Below are 21,931 nucleotides of genomic sequence, written 5' to 3' on the forward strand. Positions count from 1 at the left end.
AAAATCTGAGTCTGAAAATCAGAAACTAATGGCACCAATTGAATCTTCTAAGCAGCAGGCTACAGGTATTCCTCTGCTTTTACTTCAGAGTACAGCCACTCTAATGCTGGAGTCCTAGTTCTTTGTCCCAGCTCAGGAGGTGAAACTCACTTAACTTCCACTCCTGTCTCATAATCTATGTTTATTATAAGGAGTCTATGAAAAGGGAACAGTTTGGAGGCAAACTGTTTCATTGAAAAATGGTATGTCTTCTATGATGCAACCAGAAGACACTTTTAGCTGTATAATGAAAAATGTCCATCTCTCGGTGACACCCTTCATGTGGTTAGGTCAGGTCTTTTGCTCCCTTTCATTGAACAATTCCAGCCATTGTGGAGATGACTGGGAACAAAATGTTTCATAGGTAGTAGATATGTGACTCCAGGATACACAAGTATCATATATCGGGCCCCCTGGATGTCCAAGGTTCCATTGTTTTTATAGATTGCAAAGGAATTTCATATTTAATACTCTTATTTCTAATAGGTTATTTTCAATTTCTGGTCTAAGCCTAAATCTGCAGTGTCAGACAAGTTATCTAAAACAGTTGTAAAAGGAAATACCTTCCTCTTCTGCCTTATCATAACTGTGTACAGATAATATAATCATTGTTGTAAGACAGGCTGCGTCCTTTAATCCCCATGATACTGTGTTCATATTAAGTCTGTGGCAGTTGTGTGGTGAATATTTAAGTGATGCGAATACCTATGAGTAAGGTATTTACACAAATATTTATAGCATAAGTCATTCCTTCAGTCTTCTGTGGTCTGTTGTTTAACCATGGTATCCCTTCCACCATTTAGAAACTAGTATTTACTGTTCTGGATTCTAGCCTGTTAGCTTTATTTGTTTCATGATCCCTTTATATGCATTTATAAAAATAATATGCGATATAAGCAACTCGGATATAGGTTTCCTGCCCTGCAACCTACAAGGTGTTTTTTTCTCTTATGGACAGTGTATAGGAATTTGAAGATCTAGCCTTTTAGATGGGAAATGATTGGACTGCTGATGCTCATTTCCAGGGGTGCAGAAGTATTCCCAAATCTACATAGTTTGAAAGAGTAGGTTTCTACAAAGTTCGGCTGTGGCAGCATTTATCCAATTAATATTGCCTGCTTCTGGAACCTGCAACATGCAGGTTCTCCTCTTATTTCGAGACACTGGCTGCAGGAACATACAGAACTGTGCCTACTAGATACCTGACATTTTGACAACGTATTTCTCTTACTATCTTGTCATAGCCACTCTTTTAAGGGGTACTGTAGAAAAATAAACATGCTTTTTTTCCTACCATGAAAGTTTTCACAGAAATTATACTTCTTATAGTTGTGAGACTGCTCTGTGAAATATATCTTAAATATATTATCTAAAAGTTACTGATAGTTAGAAACTGTCACACTGGGTGGACTTTTTGTAATTTATAGCATATTGCAAATATACAGAAAATAAAAAATCCATTAAAAAATGCCTGCCTGCCTGTTTTATTTTGATATGACAACTGGTTTTACTTTTCTTTCTGTTTTTTTGTAACAAAAAGATTGGTTCTTACATTACTTATTACAAAGTGCAGATTGAGAAGTAATAGGAGTGTGCATTTGTATTATTTTTAGTGAAGTGAGACCATTGCAGTAATTACCGTTCTGTATAGTCACTCCTAATGAATTCTTACTCCTTTGTTTTGCAGGATACCAAAAAGACTGCTGAATTGGGCCTTACAAGTAATTCCAGAACATGGTTCAAATGAAGATACCTAGCTGGGTGTATTGCTTTGTTTACCTCATTGAACTTTTTCATTCTTAAGTGCCTAGCAATTTCTGCAGTGAAGCTGAAACAAGTTTACATTCCTTGTTATCTTTGGTGATCACAGCAGCTGTTGGTTTTCCAACATGATGTTTATCATTTTAAAATGTGTCTCTTAATATTTTAATGAGCACTAGCTCTGTGTACCAGTTCTACTGATGACAAGTTAGACAAGGATACCATTCTCCATTGTTTTTTCCCATCTAGAATGAAATATGGTCCCATACGTTGAAATTAAATCAATTTACAAACTCGGTAACTTATGTGTCACAATGCATTTGTCTCTTTCTACATTAGCTATTCATTTTTCAACTTAAGATATGTATCTGTATGGAGGCAGAAATAAAACATATGTGTTAATATTGAGTAGTACGAGGCAACTCCTATCTTAAGTTGAAACGTGTAGAAGGGGACAACAATGAAAGGTCTGTAAAGTAAGTCCTTATACATGGAGACCGTTTGTTGAATGATACTTAAAAGCAACTATCTCTGAGTTTATTAAAGAGGAAAATATATATTCGGTCACTAAATTGCAGCACCTGCCCTGAACAGGTAAATTGCAGATGTAAGAGTCGTTTCACATTTCTTGATTGATATTTTATGTGACCAGTTTATTTTACTACATGCTTTGTGATATTTTATATGACCAGTTTATTTTGCTACATGCTTTGTGATATTTTATGTGACCGGTTTATTTTACTACATGCTTTGTACTGCTGTAACTTGAGCTATCTGTGCAGCTACATCAGGCTTGATGTAGCTGGTCTTTGCAACCTCAGTGAGTTAATGATAGAGACCAAAGCTAATGTTTTTGCCACCTGTGGTGTGAAGAGCCAGTGTTATCCTTAAGGCTACCCGCACACTCATAAGCTCCGTATTTCTAACATGACCCCTGAAAAACAATTGAGAATGGTACCCTTGTCTGATTTGCCATCAGTAGAATTGGTAGATACGGCTACTGCTCATTAACATGTTATGGCACATTTTTCCCAGCTTTTAATATCTGTTTTACAGGCTAAATGTTCTGTATAGAATAGTTATTTCTAATTATTTGAAAAACACTGTATTGTTAAGAACTTTAGTTTCAGTGAAGCAAAATAATTTTTAAGAAAGATTTCTAATGGAATTTAATTCCCGTGGTAATAAATAGTTAAGCTGTTTATTCTTGCTAAGTTAATGTTTATGGTTATAGAATATTGTCCTCTTTTTATGCCCCATATTGTCTTTTTTTCCCCTATAGGGAAACCAACCAGACTTGACTTTTTTCACATTGAGTAAATACACTATGTTTACCTTGTTTAACAATGAAAAATTAAACCATGTTGTAAGAAAGTACTGGTATTCTTTTTTTTTATTATTGAAAATTGTTAATTAAAAAAAAAATGTTTCCAGTAATATAACACATCATTACAGAATGAATATGGGTTTTGCAACTGAGTAAACTCAGTTTAAAAAAAAAAAAAACATAAAAGAGCAAAACAACATGTACACAATTTGAAACGGAGAAATGTTCAAAGTATTTTTCCCATTGCAGTTTATAATTGCTAAATAGATTTTCAATTGTCAAGCATAACAGTCAGGTGTTTCCTGCTGCTGTTTATGAAATGATGTATCAAACATAAAGACTTTGAATTAATAGCCATAATATTATAATGTAATATTTCAAAAAGAATGAGAAAATCAAAAATGCTTGTGAGTGTAATTGAAACTAGGCAGTTAAAGTTTTTTGGAATTGCAGTTGGAATAACTTAGCTAACATAAAGTCCCATAAAGGATCTGTATGGAGACAGAAGTAGAACAAATTAATAGCATTAGCATTGAGTTGTTACACAAAGCAACTCCTCTCTTGCATTGAAAAATGTGTAGTTAATATAGAAGGGGAGAAATGCATTGTAATACATCATAACATAAGTCGCCAATTATGGATTTCATTTCAAGGAATGGGACCATATTTAATTCTATATGCGGTGAATATTTACTCAAAACCATTAGATCTCCTGTAGAGTATTTTATTTATTTACCTTACTTTAGTGTAGTTTAACTGAAATGGTGGGTTTCTGAAAGACCCATTTCAACCATTAGTGAAGCCTGTTGAAAGACCCATTTCAACCATTAGTGGGGCCACAACACAACACCATGCAATACATACAGAATGAACAGACATTCAGCTTTGCAACTAACAAAACAATTAACGTAAAGAACGCTGTCTCGTGTGTGTGTGTGTGTGTGTGTGTGTGTGTGTGTGTGTGTGTGTGTGTGTGTGTGTGTGTATATATATATATATATATATATATATATATATATATATATATATATATATATGTGTGTGTCTATTATAAATAAAATGTATGTGTGTGTGTGTGTGTGAGAGAGAGAGAGAAAACAACTGAGAAAACAGTTGGCAGCATAATAAATATCACATAATGTGCCTTTTGTTTAAATTAATCCTGGGTGTATCAGACAGACACACTCATAAACCCCCTTTTGCAACATGATTACAGAAAAATAATTGAGAATGGTACACCTGTCTGATGTGCCATCAGTAAAATCGTTATGGAGAATGTTTGGAATTTTATTGTAAACAGCTGATTGCTAGACTTGGATACCACATTTACTACTAGTTTGAAAATTTGCAATTACTGCTCGTGTTTGTAGTCACGCTGAGTGAAAATATTTCAGCATGTATGAAGATGACTTGGGTCCTGCGTCAGTTGCTGTCTCATCTTCCATGACGTCAGGTAGCCAGGGGTATAAAGCATGCAGCCGATGCCATTACATCAGTTTTTCTTGCCGTGCGGCACCCGAAGCATAAGCAGTTCACAAGTGCCGGTCGTTTGACTCCTGAAATTTTCATTTTCGAGTTTCAGAACTGAAGTCTTCAACTAAGCTAAGTACCCTGTTGGGGAAACTTTTTCTTGCTCTAAACCGATGTCAGTAAAAGCTAATAATTGTATTTCTTGTGGAAAGCAAATACCTCATAAAGATTTCCATTCGTACTGCATTCCTTGCTTAGTCCTAGACCACGACGTACCTCGCTGTCGGTTTTGTGCCCTATTTAAACAACAAACTATTCATCATCAGTTCATTTACGCTTCTAAATATTTTGGTAAGCGGTTCAATTATCAAGAACTGGCTTCAGTAAGCCACCCAACTACCGACATTCCAAAAAAACGCAAAGATAAAGACAGAGACAGACCGCTTAGGTCCAAAGCTGCTGACGGCGCTTCTCCTAAGCTAGTCGGCAGTTCGCCGGTACTCAGTGAGGCACTTTTGCAGCCCCTGATACCCGCTACCTCAGATTCGCAGGCCTCTACTGAGACCCCATTCAGAGTCCAGTATACCGCGAGATGCTTCTTCTACTGTGGAACCTGCGGATGTCTCTACCTTGGATGGGTCCAGAGCCGCTGTGCAGGCATCGGCTTCTGAGGGTGTATTCAGGCCAACTGACTTGCATATTAAACCGACGCCATCTTTTACAAGTCCTAAATCTCGATCCGTGCCTAAAAAAAAAAATGACTCCCAGACCGCATGGTCAGGCCGCTATGCCTAAAAAACAAATGATAAGAATGGTTGAGGGGGAAGCCATCCTTCCCCCTGTAAGAGACCTAGGACTGATTTGCTTTCTGAGTCTTATCAGGATTCTGAAATTTCTGATGTTCTTCATGTTTCACTGTTGCAGTCATTACATTTGGGTAATCTGCTGGCAGGTTGCCTTCAGTCGTCTTGAATAACAAAGTCTTGGGTCCTGCGTCGGTTGCTGTCTCCTCTTCCATGACTTCAGGTCGTCAGGGGTATAAAACATGCAGCCAATGCCATTTTAATCAGTCTTTCTTGCTGCTCGGTGCCCGAAGCAGAAGCAGTTTGCAAGTGCCGGTCGGCCGAGACCTGAAATTTTCATTTTTGAGTTTCAAAACCGAAGTCTTCAAACTAAAGCTAAGTACCCCGTTGGGGAAACTTTTTCTTGCTCCTTACCGATGTCAGTAAAAGTTAATAATTGCATTACTTGTGGGAAGCAAATACCTCATAAGGATTTTCATTTGTACTGTATTTCTTGCCTAGGCCCTGATCACAACGTGCCTTGCTGTCGGTATATTTTTGCTTCTAAATATTTTGATTCAAACTTTAACTAGCCTGAAATGTCGTCGGTTAGCAATCCGACTACCGGAGTTCACAAAAAATGCAAGGAAAAAGACAAAGACAGACCGTCGAGGTCCAAAACCGATAACGAAACTTCTCCTAAGCCAGTCGCCAGTTTGCCAGTACTCAGTGAGGCGCTTTCGCAGCCCCTGATACCCGCTACGTTTGAGTCGCAGGCCTCTACCGAGACCCATTTGGAATCCAGTATGCCGCGAGATTCGCAAAGTATTGAACCCGCAGATGTCTCTCCCTTGGATGGGGCCGGAGCCGCTGAGCAGGCACCGGCTTCTGAGGATGTTTTCATGCCTCAACATTTTTATATTAAACTGATGCCATCAGCAAAAACAAGGTCAAAAACAAGTATGTCTAAAAAAAGATGCATGAGCCACGTGCTCAGGTCCCTATGCCTAAAAAACAAATGATCAAAATGGCTGGCATTGGCCTAGGCAAGGCACTGATTATGAATCTTCAGATCAGGTTTCCATTTCTTCTGATTCCTCTTCTGATCAGGAATTTTCTATTCCACCTTATGAGGATTCTGATGCAGAGGAATCCATCCCATCTGCATCTCTTCCTGAGGATTACTCTTTTGGAGAGACTTTGCATACTTTAAGGGAACATTTTCACTGGGAGAGTCAGGATGGACGTCTCTAAATCAAAAAAGAGGCTTAGGGATTTCCTTCTTCCTTAGCATAGGCCTTTGGCTATACCTCCTGTATTAGACATTGTTGATGATGTGTTCTCAGAATCAAGCATGGCTCCTGATTCCCTGCCTCCGGCTCCTAGTTCCTAGTAAGCCAGACAGATATTACAGGGTTCCTGACTCCCACAAATTTCTTTTCAAAAATCCTGCGCTGATCCTGAAACTATTTCTCAGGGTCCCAAAGGTGTTAAGGCTTCTACAGCCAAAAATCCTACCCCTTCTGATAGAGATTCCAGGGCGCTGGATAGATGGGGTAAGAAGGTTTATACGTCTGCAACCTTGGCAATCAGGGCTTTAAACTGTCAGTTTCATATGCTTAAATATCAACAGCATGTTATGGGCTTACTGAAACAGAAAATGTGTTGATTTCTGATTGTGTGGAAAATAAAGAGTTACAGGATTTATTGCATTCAGCAGAACAGGTTGGAAAGCATACTTTGCAATGTGGTTTTGATTCCTTGGAGGCCTCTTGCAGGGCCGCCGTAACTGGATCTGTGATAAGAAGGCATGCCTGGCTCAAGGAGCAAAATCTGCCTGATCACGTTAAAGCTAAATTGTTGGATGCCCCTTTACAGCATGATAGCCTGTTTGGTAATAAGGCAGAAGAGGTTTTAAAGAAAATGGAAGACAAAGCTAAATCTATGCAAACTGTAAAAGATTTCTTGCAAGTGCAGCCACCCAGGTTCAGTAGGCACTGGCCTACTAAGAATTGGTCCTTTCCTGTGTCCAACAGAGCCACTCAGGGCAAACCCAGGCGCTCAAAAGGCTCCAGATATCAATCACAGGGATCATACAGGTCAAAGCAATGGGGTGCCTCCACCTCCAAATCTGGAGGTAACAAAGCGCAACCCTGCAGTAAGCAGTCTCAATGACTTTCCTCTACCATCTCCAAGCACTTATCTTTTGGCAGCCCCCTTGGGGGGCAAACTAGCACTTCGTGCTCAAAATTGGCGGTTAATTACCCAGGACAAGTGGGTATTAAACATAGTATCCCAGGGGTACAGCTTTCATTTCCATACTTTGCCAATTCCAAACAGATGGCCAGATCTGCCACAAAACCAGTGGACAGAGGCCCAGAAACAAGTCATGTCCCTCATGGATATGGGGGCTATTCAACAGGTACCAGAAAAGGAAAAAGGACAAGGTTTTTATTCAAGACTTTTCCTGGTACCCAGAAAAGACAAATCATGGCATCCAATTCTGGACTTATCGTTTTTGAGCACTTTCCTGGAAATTCCAGAATTCAAAATGCTGACCTTACAACAGCTACTGCCTATGCTAGGCAAGAATGCCTGGATGTTCATCGTGTTTCACTGTTGCAGTCATTACACTTGGGATATCCTGCTGGCAGGCTACCCGCAGTCGGCCTGAATTCCAAAGTCCTGGTCCAGTGTCAGTTGCTGTCACCTCTTCCCTGACGTCAGTGCACCAGGGGTATAAAAGACGCAGCCGACACCATTTTCTTCAGTCTTTCTTGCCGCACAGTGCCCAAAACAAAAGCAGTTCGCAAGTGCCGGTCGGCTGACTCCTGAGATTTTCAAAACCAAATTTCAGATCTGAAGTCTTCATTAAAGCTAAGTACCCCGTTGGGGAAACTTTTTTCTTGCTCCAGACCAATGTCAGAAAAAGTTAACAATTGTATTTCTTGTGGGAAGCAAATACCTCATAAGGATTTTCATTCTTACTGTATTCCTTGCCTAGGCCCTGACCACGACATTGCTAGCTGTCGGTTTTGTGCTAGATTTAACCAACACACTATTAAGCATCGGTACGATTTTGCCTTTCATTACTTTGGCCAAAGATTTAATTATATAATGCCGTTGGAACAGCCGATGACTGGAATTTATAATAGCGCAAGGAAAATGACAGGCATCCGAGGTCCAAAACCAACGACGAGGCCTCCGCTAGGCCAGTCGCCGGTTCACCGGTTCTCAGTGAGGTGCTTTCGCAGCCCCTGATGCCCGCTACCTCAGAGCCGCAGGCCGCTTCCGACTCCCACGTGGAGCACACTAGGTCTCTGGATACTCAAGGTATTGGACACTCAGAAACTATTCCCTCAGATGGGTCCGGAGCCGCTGAGCAGGCATCGGCTTCTGGGGGTGTTTTCAGACCTACACAGTTATATGTAAAGCCAACTTCAGCTTCAAAGGCAAAGACTAAAGCAGCTCTAAAGACAAAGAAACAAGTACAGCATTTTCCTGCACAGACTTCCAAGCCTAAAAAACAGATGCTTAAAATGGCCGAAGACCTAATTACTTTGATCAAGGGTTCCCATCCCCCTCCGGATAAGAGGCCTAGGCAAGAGACAGAATATGAATCTTCAGATCAGGTTTCCATTTCCTCTGACTCCTCTTCTGAACAGGGATACTCCCTTCCTCCCTATGAGGATTCTGATGCTGAAGAGTCTACTCCTTCAGCCTCTCCTCCTTAGGGTTATTCTTTTGGGGAAACCCTTCATACCATGAAGGAGTACTTTCACTGGGAGAGCCAAGGTTACTCAGAATCTAAGAAAAGGCTCAGAGACTTTCTTTTACTACCTCAGCACAGAACTCTTGCTATTCCATCTGTTCTAGACATATTAGATGATGTATTTTCAGAGTCCAGCCTGTCTCCTGACTCCTGACTCCTGACTCTTTACCCCCTGCACCGGTTAAGCCAGACAGATACTATAGGGTTCCACATTCCCACAAATTTCTATATAAAAACCATGCTGCTGACCCAGAAACTATATCTCAGGGTCCCAAAGGGGTCAAGACTTCCACTGCGAAAAACCCTGTCCCCTCTGATAAGGATTCTAGGGCACTGGACAGATGGGGGAAAAAAGTTTACACATCTGCTACCTTGGCTGTAAGGGCTTTAAATTGTCAGTTTCATATGCTTAAATATCAGCAATATTTAATGTCACTGCTAAAACAGAAAATGTTGACAAATTCTGACTGTCCAGATAACAAGGAAATGCAGGATTTATTGCATGCAGCTGAACAAGTGGGAAAGCATACTTTGCAATGTGGTTTTGATTCACTGGAGACCTCTTGCAGGGCCACTGTTACGGGTACTGTCATTAGAAGGCATGCTTGGTTAAAGGAACAAAATCTGCCTGATCATGTTAAAGCAAAATGATTGGATGCTCCTTTACAGCATGATACTTTGTTTGGTGTTAAGGCAGAAGAGGTGTTGAAGAAAATGGAGGATAAAGTGAAATCTATGCAGACAGTTAAGGATTTCTTACAGGTACAACCACCCAGATTTAGCAGGAACTGGCCTTCAAAGAATTGGTCCTTTCCAGTGTCAGACAGGCCACAAAGAGGCAGATACAGACGCCCTAGAGGTAGATCCCAGCCCCAGGGCTCATACAGGCCTAAACAATGGGGTGCTTCTACCTCCAAAAGCAGAGAAGACAAATCACAGCCATATAGAAAACAGTCCCAATGATTTTCCTCTGCCAATACCAAGCACTTATCTTTTGGCAGTCCCCTTAGGGGGATAAACTAGCACTTTTTTCACAAAATTGGCATATAATCACCCAGGACAAATGGGTCTTGAATATAGTGTCCCAGGGCTACAGGTTCCACTTTCACACTCTGCCAAAGGCAAAAGGTATGCCAGACCTGCCACAAAATCAATGGACAGAGGCACAAAAGCAAGTTACATCCCTCATGGACATGAGGGCCATTCAGCGAGTACCACAGCAAGAGCAGGGACAAGGATTTTACTCAAGACTATTCCTGGTACCCAGAAAGGACAAAGCCTGGAGACCAATACTGGACCTGTCTATTCTAAACACTTTTCTGGACATTCCAAAATTCAAAATGTTGACTCTGCAGCAGCTTCTGCCCATGCTGGGCAAGAAGGCTTGGCTTGTAACTTTGGACCTAAAAGAGGCATACCTGCATGTCCCAATTAGACAGTCTTGCAGACGATACCTCAGATTCATAGCTGGCACAATGCACTACCAATTCTCTGCACTGCCCTTTGGCTTATCTACTGCGCCCAGGGTCTTCCCAAAATGCCTGGCACCAGTAATTGCTTTCTGCAGACAAAGGGGAATTCAAATATACCCTTACTTGGATGATTGCCTTATTCAAGCAGAGAACAAAGACATTCTATGGAGGCATCTGGCATTTGTAAAAAGATTACTAATTTGCCTGGGGTACATGGTAAACAAAAATAAATCAAAACTAGTACCCTCTCAAGAGATAATATTCCTGGGTGCAAGCTTAAATACAACTGCCCAGATGGCTTATCTCATGCCAGACAAAAGGCAACTGACTTCTTACTTCGAAATGTTGGCAACAAAGACCCAGTTATCTGCAAGAAAAAATTCTGCAGGCTTTGGGCTTCATGGCATCCTGCATTCTACTAATTCCATATGCAAGACTGCATATGAGGAAACTACAATGGTATCTAAAAAGTGTTTGGAATCAACATTGCCACAGCCTGGAAACATTAATTACCCTCATTCCCTGCCTGCAACAGGATATTCGATGGTGGGCACAGGCCTGTCACCACAACAAGGGACAGCCATTCACTCTACCCACGGCCAGGCAGACACTAACAACAGATGCATCAGATTATGCCTGGGGGGCCCACATGGCAGGAAGATGTATTCAGGGCGCATGGCCAGCAAGCCAAATGCATCTTAATATCAATCAAAAAGAGATGCTAGCTGTTCAGAATGCCCTGACAACCTTCAAGGATCTACTTCATCCAGGACAATTGCTGGTAAAGACGGACAATACTACAGTCATGTGGTACATAAACAAGCAGGGAGGCACACATTCCTACCCCCTCTGCAGACAAGCCATGATGTTGTGGAACACAGCATTGACTTATCAAGTACACCTGCAAGCACAATTCCTGCCAGGAAAGACAAATACTCTGACAGACAAACTAAGCAGAAATATCAAGGATCCTCACGAGTGGAAACTAGATCCACAAATCTTCAGCATAATAACAAGGAAATGGGGATGCCCAGACATAGATCTATTTGCCTCCCCGCACAACTGCCGACTACAGAGATTCTGCACAAGGACTTATCACAAACAAGCATGGAAAGTGGATGCTCTATCATTCAGCTAGAAAACCCTTACAGTATATGCCTTTCCTCCACTGCCTCTCCTCCCCAAGGTACTCCTAAAGGTCAGATAAGAGAAGCCAAAAATTATACTGATTGCCCCAGACTGGCCACGCCAGCACTGGTACCCAATCCTAAAGAGCTTGTTTCAAGGCCCAGCCTGGACATTACCTCAAATTCCTCATTTGCTGACTCAACAAAACAATCAGATCATGCACAGCCAACTCAGAACCCTAAATCTGGCTGCATGGCTGATAATGTAACCATTCAGAACACACCTTTCTCTAAAGCGGTTATGGATGTTATTTTGGAGGCCAGGAGGCCCAGCACCAGAAAATCTTATACAGAAAAATGGAAGAGATTCTGTGCTTGGAACCAGGCACAAGGAATGGACACACTTGTACCAAATATTCCTCAGATTTTACAATACCTAACTGAGATGCTGGATAAAGGCCTATCCTTCTCATCAATTAAGATCCATGCCTGTGCCATTTCAGCTCATTACAATACAGATCCACCTATTTTTTCATATCCACTGCTAAGGCAGTACCTCAGAGGGGCCAAAAACCTAAGACCTCCAAAGCGAGCTCCAACACCTGCATGGGACCTCAATTTCGTCTTGGAAAAACTCACACTGCCACCTTTTGAGCCAGCCAATACAGCTGAGATAAAATACTTATCATGGAAAACAGCTCTGCTCCTAGCAATAACCTCAGCAAGAAGAGTCTCAGAGTTACAGGCACTAATAGCTCTGGAACATTTTATTATTTTCCATCCGGACAAGGTTTCTCTAAGGACAAACAACATTTATGCCTAAGGTAGTGACCAGTGTGGCTCTTAACCAAACCATTCATTTGCCTACCTTTTATCCAAACCCACAAAATAAGGGGGAGAGACTTCTGCATTCTTTGGACATACACAGACAACTACGCTTCTACTTGGAAAAAAACTAAAGCTTTCAGAAAGACTGAGCAACTCTTTGTGGCATATGCTGCAGGATCGCAAAGAAAAGCTATTTCAAAGCAGACTATTTCAAAATGGATAGGTCACTGCATTTGTTTCTGCTATTCACAACATGGCAAATCAGTGCCTAAGGGCATTAGGCCACATTCAACTAGAGCAGCAGCCACTTCAGCAGCCTTCCTCAGAGGAGTACCAACCAAGGACATTTTGGAGGCTGCAACTTGGACTTCATTGCACACCTTTACAAAGCACTACCACTTACCTCTTTACTCTAAATCCAGAGCAGGCTTCGCCACTGCAGTTCTGCAGGGCTTCATAGCCACTCCTAATTCTATCTAGGCCCAGCCACCCAACCTCAGCTTTGGGATTCAGCCCAAGTGTAATGACTGCAACAGTGAAACACGATGAACATAGTACAGTTCTGTACCTACCATAAAATTAGATTTTCAAGTGTATTTACTGTTGCAGTCCAGGTTACCCTCCCACCATCCCCCTTTCTTTTGCTGGGACTTATCTATACTTCTCTCTTCTATACAACCTATGTGGTGTATTTGCTTGTAGATGAAGGTAATGTTTATGTTAGTGCATGCTTTTTTATGAGCAGAATTTTTAGCCTACCCTTTTGGGAGCACCTGACTTCTGGGGCAAGAAAACTGAAGAAAATGGCATCGGCTGCATCTTTTATACCCCTGGAGCACTGAAGTCAGGGAAGAGGCGACAGCAACCGATGCCAGACCAGGACTTTGGAATTCAGGCCGACTGCGGGTAGCCTGCCAGAAGGTTAACCCAAGTGTAATGACTGCAACAGTGAATACACTCGAACATCTACATTTATGGTAGGTACACAACTGTACTTTGGTAACTCTAGACTTAAAAGAGGCATACCTGCATATCCCGATAAGGGAATCTTGCAGAAGATACCTCCGCTTCAAAGCAGGCTTTTTGCATTACCAATTCTCTGCACTGCCCTTTGGCTTATCTACTGCACCCAGGGTCTTTACAAAGTGCCTGCCACCAGTAATTGCATTCTGCAGACAAAGAAACATTCAAATCTATCCTTATCTGGACGATTGTCTCATTCAGGCAGAGGACAAGGACACTCTTCTTCAACATATGGCATTTGTAAAAAGGCTTCTAGCATGCCTAGGGTACACCATAAATGAAAAGAAATCACAACTAGTACCCTCCCAAATAATTACATTCCTGGGTGCAAGCTTGAATACAACTGCCCAGATGGCTTACCTCATGCCAGACAAATGCAATTGACAATATACTTCAAACAAATGGCAACAAAAACCCAGTTATCTGCAAGACAAATTCTGCAGGCTTTGGGGTTTATGGCATCCTGCATTCTACTGATTCCATATGCAAGACTTCATATGAGGAAACTTCAGTGGTACCTAAAAAGCTTATGGAGTCAACATTGTCACAGCCTGGAAACAATGATTCCTCTCATTCCCTGCCTACAACAGGAGTTTCTTTGGTGGGCAGAGACATGTCACCAAAACAAGGTACTGTCATTCAGTCTACCCCCTGCCACCCAAACCCTGACTACAGATGCATCAGACTATGCTTGGGGGGTCCACATGGCAGGGAGATGCATTCAGGGCAAATGGAGCCCAAACCAAATGCATCTACATATCAACCAAAAAGAAATGCTAGCTGTTCAGAATGCTCTGACAGCATTCAAGGACTTACTTCATCCAGGACAACTACTGATAAAGATGGACAACACCACAGTTATGTGGTACATAAACAAGCGGGGGGGTACCCATTCTTACCCCCTTTGCAGACTAGCCATGGCCTTGTGGAACACAGTCTTATCTTACCAAATACATCTTCAAGCTCAATTCCTGCCAGGAAAGTAAATACTCTGGCAGATGACCTAAGCAGAAATTTTATGGACCCACACAAATGGAAACTAGATCCACAAATCTTCAGCATGTTAAGACAGAAATGGGGAAGCCCAGACATAGATCTATTTGCCTCTCCCCAAAACTATCAATTGGACAAATTCTGCACAAGAACTCATCACAAAAAATCATGGAATGTGGATGCTCTATCCTTCAGCTGGAAAAATTCATCAGTCTATCCCTTTCCCCCTCTGCCTCTACTCTCCAAGGTCTGACTAAAAGTCAGACAGGAAAAAACAAAAATGATTCTAATTGCTCCGGACTGGCCTCGACAACACTGGTACCCGCTTCTAAGGAATATGTCACACCTTCCTCCATGGTACTTGCCTCAAACACCTCATCTGTTTTCTCAGCAGAACTATCAAATTCTGCACACTCAGCTCCAAACTCTGAATCTTGCAGCATGGTTAATCAACTAAGTATTCAAACCACATCTCAGTAAACCTGTGATGAATGTAATTTTGGAAGCCAGAGGGCCTAGTACTAGAAATTCTTATGCTGATAAATGGAAGAGATTCTGTGCTTGGAACCAAGCACAAGGAATAGACACAGCAAAGCCCAATATTCGTCAGATTTTACAATACTTAACTGAGATGCTTGACAAGGGCCTATCTTTTTCTTCAATAAAAATTCATGCCTCTGCCATCTCGGCTCATTACAACACAGAGCCTCCCCTCTTTTCTTATCCACTTCTAAAACTCAGAGGGGCCAAAAATTTAAGGCCTCCCAGGAGAGCACCATCTCCTGCATGGGACCTCACTTTTGTGCTGGAAAAACTCACCCTGCCTCCTTTTGAACCAGCAGCTACTGCGGATATAACATTTCTTTCTTGGAAGACAGCTTTTCCTTTGGCAATCACTTCAGCTAGAAGGGTTTCAGAACTAACAGGCTCTCACTGCAGTGGAGCCTTTCATTATTTTTTACCCGGACAGGGTGGCCCTCAGGACCAATCCTTCTTTTATGCCTAAGGTGGTATCCAGTGTGGCTCTTAACCAAACCATTCACCTGCCAACTTTTTTCCCAAATCCGCAGAACAAGGGGGAGCGGATTCTGCATTCATTGGATACACACAGACAACTAAGATTCTACTTAAACAGGACAAAATCTCTAAGAAGGTCTGAGCAACTACTGGTAGCATTTGCTGCAGGATCAGAGGGGAAGGCAATATCAAAGCAGACTATTTCTAAATGGATAAGCCATTGCATTCGTTTCTGCTACTTGCATCATGGTAAACCTGTGTCCAAGGAAATCAGATCCCATTCTATCAGGGCTGCCTCTACTTCATCAGCTTTCCTCAGAGGGGTACCTACCAGAGACATTCTAGTAGCTGCTACTTGGAGCTCAGTTCATACGTTCACAAAGCATTATCATTTACCTCTCTTCTCTAAATCCAGGGCAGGCTTTGCCACTGCAGTCCTGCAGGGCCTTATAGCTGCTCCTAATGCTGTTTAGTTCCATCCTCCCATCCATAGCTTTGGGATTCTACCCAAATGTAATGACTGCAACAGTGAAACACGAAGAACATAGTACAGTTGTGTACACTTACCATAAATGTAGATGTTCGAGTGTATTCACTGTTGCAGTCTCGATTACCCACCCACCAGCCCCCTTTCTATACCTTTTCTTCCTTCACTATACTCAAAAGCCTTTGTGGTGTATTTACTTTTAGTTGAAGGTAAATTTTATGTTTTCTGAAGTACATTTATATTTTTGCAGTTTTATATATATATATATATATATATATATATATATATATATATATATATATACATATATATTTTTGCTCCCCATTTGGGGGGCACCTGACATCTGGGGAAAGAAAAACTGATTAAAATGGCGTCGGCTGCATGTTTTATACCCCTGAGGACCTGAAGTCATGGAAGAGGAGACAGCAACTGACGCAGGACCCAGGACTTTGTTATTCAGGCCGGCTGAGGGCAACCTGCCAGCAGATTACCCAAATGTAATGACTGCAACAGTGAATACACTCGAACATCTACATTTATGGTAAGTGTGCACAACTGTATTTTTTCTCTGATGACCAGGATTTGCCCTTATCTACCTTTGAGAATTCTGATGCAGAGGACTCCATTCCCTCTGCTTCCCCTCCAGATGATTTCTCTTTTGGTGAAACCTTGCATACTCTTAGGGAGCATTTCCGCTGGGAAAGCCAGGATTACTCTGACTCTAAAAAGAGGCTTAGGGAATTCTTACTCCTGCCTCATCACAGGCCTTTAGCTATCCCTCCTGTCCTGGACATTGTAGATGATGCCTTCTCAGAATCTAGCCTGGTCCCTGACTCTTTACCTCCTGCTCCCAGAAAACCTGATAAGTATTACAGGGTACCTGACTCTCACAAGTTCCTCTTTAAAAATTCTACTGCGGATCCTGAGACCATTTCACAGGGACCCAAGGACATTAAGGCTACTACTGCCAAAAATACTACCCCCTCTAATAGAGATTCCAGGGCACTGGATAGATGGGGAAAGAAGGTATACACTTCTGCTACTTTAGCCATTAGGGCTTTAAACTGCCAGTTTCATATGTAAAGTATCAGCAGCATATTATTGGATTGCTTAAACAGAAAGTAATGTTGATTCCTGACTGTGCTGAAAATAAAGAATTACAGGATTTAATGCATTCTGCTGAACAGGTTGGAAAACATACTTTGCAATGTGGTTTTGATTCATTAGAGGCATCTTGCAGGGCTGCTGTCACTGGGTCTGTACTTAGAAGGCATGCTTGGCTTAAGGAGCAATCTTTGCCAGATCATGTTAAAGCTAAATTGCTGGATGCTGACTTAAACCAAGACTGCCTGTTTGGCAACAAAGCAGAAGAAGTACTTAAAAAGATGGAGGAAAAAGCTAAATCTATGCAAACTGTTAAAGATTTCCTGCAAGTACAACCTCCCAAATTTAGTAGGCACTGGCCCCCTAAGAATTGGTCCTTTCCTGCCTCTTCCAGGCCTTCTCAGTCCAAACCCAGAAACAGTAGATCATCCAGGCTTCATTCCCAAGGTACTCACAGGCCTAAACAGTGTGGGGCCTCCTACCTCCAAAGCAGGGAGTAGTAAGACTCCCCCATATGGTAAACCGTCTCAATGACTTAACTTTAAACCTTCCAAGCCCTGCTCAACTGACTGTTCCTTTAGGGGGAAAGATTGCCCTGCATGCAAAAAATTGGAAACTCATTACCCAGGACAAATGGGTTTTAAATATAGTTTCCCAAGGATACAGATTCCACTTCCACTCCAACCAACCCCAAACGGCTGGCCAGACCTACCCCCAAATCAGTGGGCAGAGGCTCAAAAGCAAGTTCTCTCTCTTTTAAGTATCAGGGCTGTTCAACCTGTCCCAGAAGAAGAATGGGGACAAGGTTTCTACTCAAGACTTTTCCTGGTACCCAGAAAAGACAATTCCTGTCATCCTATCCTGGATCTGTCTGTCCTAAACACATTTTTGGTAATCCCATAATTCAAGATGCTAACTCTTCATCAGCTGCTTCCCATGCTAGGCAAAGATGATTGGTTGGCAACACTGGATTTAAAGGAAGCCTACCTGCACATCCCAATAAGGGAATCTTGCAGAAGATGCCTACGCTTCAGTGCAGGCTACATGCACTATTCGATGTCCTTCAAGGATGCATCTGCAGTCCTAACAAATGGGTTGTCCTGCCTCAGGCAGCCCTTTGGTCAGCCGGATTCCAAAGTCTGTGTCTGGCCTCGGCTGATGTCGCACTTCACCCGACGTCATAGCTGCAGTTCAGCGGGTATAAAGGCATCAGCCGATGCCATTTTCCCCAGTCTTTCTTGCTGCGTGGCGCCCGAAGCAGAAGCTGTTCGCAAGTGCCGGTCGGTCAGAACCAGAGATTGCTACTACTACCGAAGACTTCTAAAAAGCTAAGTACCCCGTTGGGGACTCTTTCTTGCCTCAGCCGATGTCAGAAAAAGTGAATAACTGTTTAACTTGTGGGAAACAAATACCTCATAAAGATTTCCACTCTTTCTGCCTACCTTGTTTAGGCCCAGACCACGACGTAGCAGCTTGTCTAGCCTGTGCTTCTTTCAACCGACGGACACTTAGACGTCGGTCGGAATTTGCTGAGGAGTTTTTCGGCTCCGCTTTTGCTTACAACATGCCATCGGAAACTCCGACTTCTCAATTAGCTAAAAAGCGCAAGGAAAAGGACCGACACTCGCGGTCCGCGGTTTCGGTCGAAACCGCGGTTAAGTCAACCGCGAGTGTCTCGGTTTCGGCTGAAACCGATTATTCGGTTCTTCCTTCAGCCGAAAGCTTGCCTCCTACCGAGGCCTCATCCAGCATGGCTGAATCTGCTACTGAAATTCCACCTGCTCTTACAGGTTCACAGGATTTATCTGATACTATCCCTTTAGATATATCTACCCCTGCACGTGGAGCTGCTAGGCCCCCCTGCATCCATGTCGATTAAGGCTTTTGCCAGGGCTAAAGCAGCAAAATCAACCAAGATTGTGCCTGCTAAGACCCCCTCTCACAGGCCTAGCTCTAGTACTCAAATGCTTAGTCTAGCAGAGGATCTGATTTCTTTGATCAGGGGATCCCAACCTCACCCTGACAGGGCCTTTCACCCACCTCCAGAGAAGAGGCCTAGAGCAGAGCCCCCTGAGCCAGTTTCTTCAGATTACTCCTCTGATTATTCAGAAAATACAATCCCTCCAGAGGGCCCTTATTCTCCTTATGAGGACTCTGATGCAGAAGACTCCATTCCTTCTGCCTCTCCGCCTGAGGAATTTTCTTTTGGGGAAACCTTGCATGCTATGAGGGAACAATTTCAATGGCAGGGCCAGGATTTTTCAGACTCTAGGAAAAGGCTTAGGACCTTTTTGCATTTGCCACAGCATAGGCCTTTAGCCATTCCTCCAGTACTTACTGTTGTGGATGATGCATTTAATGATGCTTGTACTGCTCCTGATTCACTTCCTCCGGCCCCTGCTAAGCCCGACAGGTACTACAGGGTCCCGGACACACATTATCATTTGTATAAGGCTCCTTTTGCAGATCCTGAAACTATTTCTCAGGGACCCAAGGCAGTAGCAGCTACCTCTGCCAAAAAACCCCTCCCCTCTGAAAGGGAATCTAGGGCCTTAGAGAGATGGGGTAAAAAAGTTTATACTTCTGCTACTCTTTCGGCTAGGGCCTTAAACTGTCAATTCCACATGATTCAGTATCAGGAATTTATGTTAGATCAGTTAACTAAAAAACTGTCCTCGCCTGAACCATTAGACAAAAAATCTCTTCAGGAAATGGTACATAACATTCAGCAGGTCAGTAATCATTCCTTAAAATGCGGCTATGATGCACTGGAGGCTTCCTTTAGATCAGCTATGACTGGTACAGTGATCAGAAGGCATGCATGGTTAAAAGAGCAGTCCTTACCAGACCATGTAAAATCAAAGCTCCTAGATGCTCCCATGGATAAGCAAAATTTGTTTGGATCCCCTGCACAGCAGGTGCTGAAGAAGGTGGAAGAGAAAGCAAAATCTGTCCAGACAGTCAAGGATTTCTTACAGGTCCAGCCTCCAAGGTTTAGTAGAAACTGGCCTTCCAAGAATTGGTCCTTTCCAGACACCACCAGAGCGCAGAGAGGCAGGAATAGGCGCCCAAGAGGCAGGGGTCAATCCAGAGGTGCCTACAGGGGACGTCAGTGGCAGCATAACAACCAGCGAAGTACTGCCACAGATCCAGCCACTACCACTTCCACAGGACAATCACAGTGACTTGGCTCTGAGACTGCCTACCAGGGAACAACTAGAAGCACCCTTAGGCGGAAAGCTAGCCTTATTTTCAGTAAACTGGCATTACATCACAGGAGACAAATGGATTTTACAGACAATAGACCAAGGTTACAGGTTTCACTTCCATACTCTACCAAGGAAGAGAGGAATGCCAAACCTACCTCCAAATCAAAAGACAAAAGCTCTAGAACAAATAGACCACTTAATAAGGATGAGAGCTATAGAAAAGGTACCGTCTATGGAACAAGGGCAAGGATTTTACTCCAGACTTTTCCTGGTGCCAAGAAAAGAAAACCAATGGAGACCTATTCTCGACCTGTCCGCTCTGAACGCATATCTCATTGTTCCAAAATTCAAAATGCTGCCCCTACAGCAGCTTCTTCCCATGCTGGGCAAGGAGTCTTGGCTGGTAACTCTAGATCTCAAGGAGGCATACCTGCACGTCCCCATACGACCAAATTGCAGAAGATACCTCAGATTTCTTGCAGGATCAGAGCATTATCAATTCTCAGCATTGCCCTTTGGCTTATCTACTGCGCCCAGAGTATTCACGAAATGCCTGGCATCAGTAATTGCTCATTGCAGGCTTCAGGGAATTCAAATTTACCCTTACCTGGACGACTGCCTGTTACAAGCGGACAACAAAAACAAATTAGCAAAAGACTTGAAAAAGGTCATTCATCTGCTGCAAGCCCTGGGATACACAGTCAATATAAAAAAGTCAAGGCTGATACCATCCCAAAGGATAACTTTCTTGGGTGCAGAACTGGACACATCAAATCAAATGGCATTCCTGACAGTAGAAAAGCAGAAGCACCTTCCTCTCTATTTCATGGCATTAACAACGCAGAACCAGCTAACAGCAAGGAAAGTCATGCAAGCCCTGGGTTACATGGCATCCTGCATAATATTGATTCCACATGCCAGACTACATATGAGGAAGTTGCAATGGTACCTAAGGAATTTATGGTCTCAGCACAAGCACAGCCTAGAAACCCAAATTCCAATAATTCCATGCCTGAAGCAAGAATTCCAATGGTGGGCTCAGGCCTGTCAATTGAACAAAGGACTGCCCTTCCACAGCCCTCAACCAAGCCAGACAATCACCACGGACGCCTCAGACCTCGGTTGGGGGGCACACATGCTGGACAAGTGCATACAAGGCTTATGGACTCAAGACCAGCTGAACCTACACATAAATCAAAAGGAGATGCTGGCAGTAAAACTGGCAATTCAGACATTCAGACCGTTTCTTCAACAGGGTCAATTGCTGATAAGGACGGACAACACCACAGTTATGTGGTACATCAACAAACAGGGAGGCACACATTCATACCCTCTATGCCGGATGGCAATGGACCTCTGGAATGTGGCACTGAGCTTCAATATTCAGCTACAGGCAATATTTGTACCAGGAAAAGAAAATATACTAGCAGACATCCTAAGCAGAACTACCACAGATGCCCACGAATGGATGCTGCATCCAGACATCTTCAAATCCATTACAAGGAAATGGGGACTACCAG

At 42.7% G+C, this 21,931-nt stretch overlaps 1 protein-coding gene across 3 annotated transcripts in view; it reads left to right on the top strand.

Annotated features, from left to right (window-relative positions):
• The window catches only part of LOC122809734, a gene marked incomplete at its 5' end in the record, with an annotated part of 455,767 nt that extends 452,593 nt beyond the window's left edge, over positions 1-3,174 (top strand). For all 3 annotated transcript variants that reach the window (XM_044081441.1, XM_044081442.1, XM_044081443.1), the window contains 1 exon segment: positions 1,727-3,174. In XM_044081441.1, the coding sequence (XP_043937376.1) occupies positions 1,727-1,796 (70 nt within the window).
• Between the last annotated feature and the right edge of the window lie 18,757 nt (positions 3,175-21,931).

This window comes from Protopterus annectens, chromosome 8.part0, assembly GCF_019279795.1.
Source record: "Protopterus annectens isolate FY-2018-M chromosome 8.part0, PAN1.0, whole genome shotgun sequence".
Classification (NCBI taxonomy): domain Eukaryota; kingdom Metazoa; phylum Chordata; order Ceratodontiformes; family Protopteridae; genus Protopterus; species Protopterus annectens.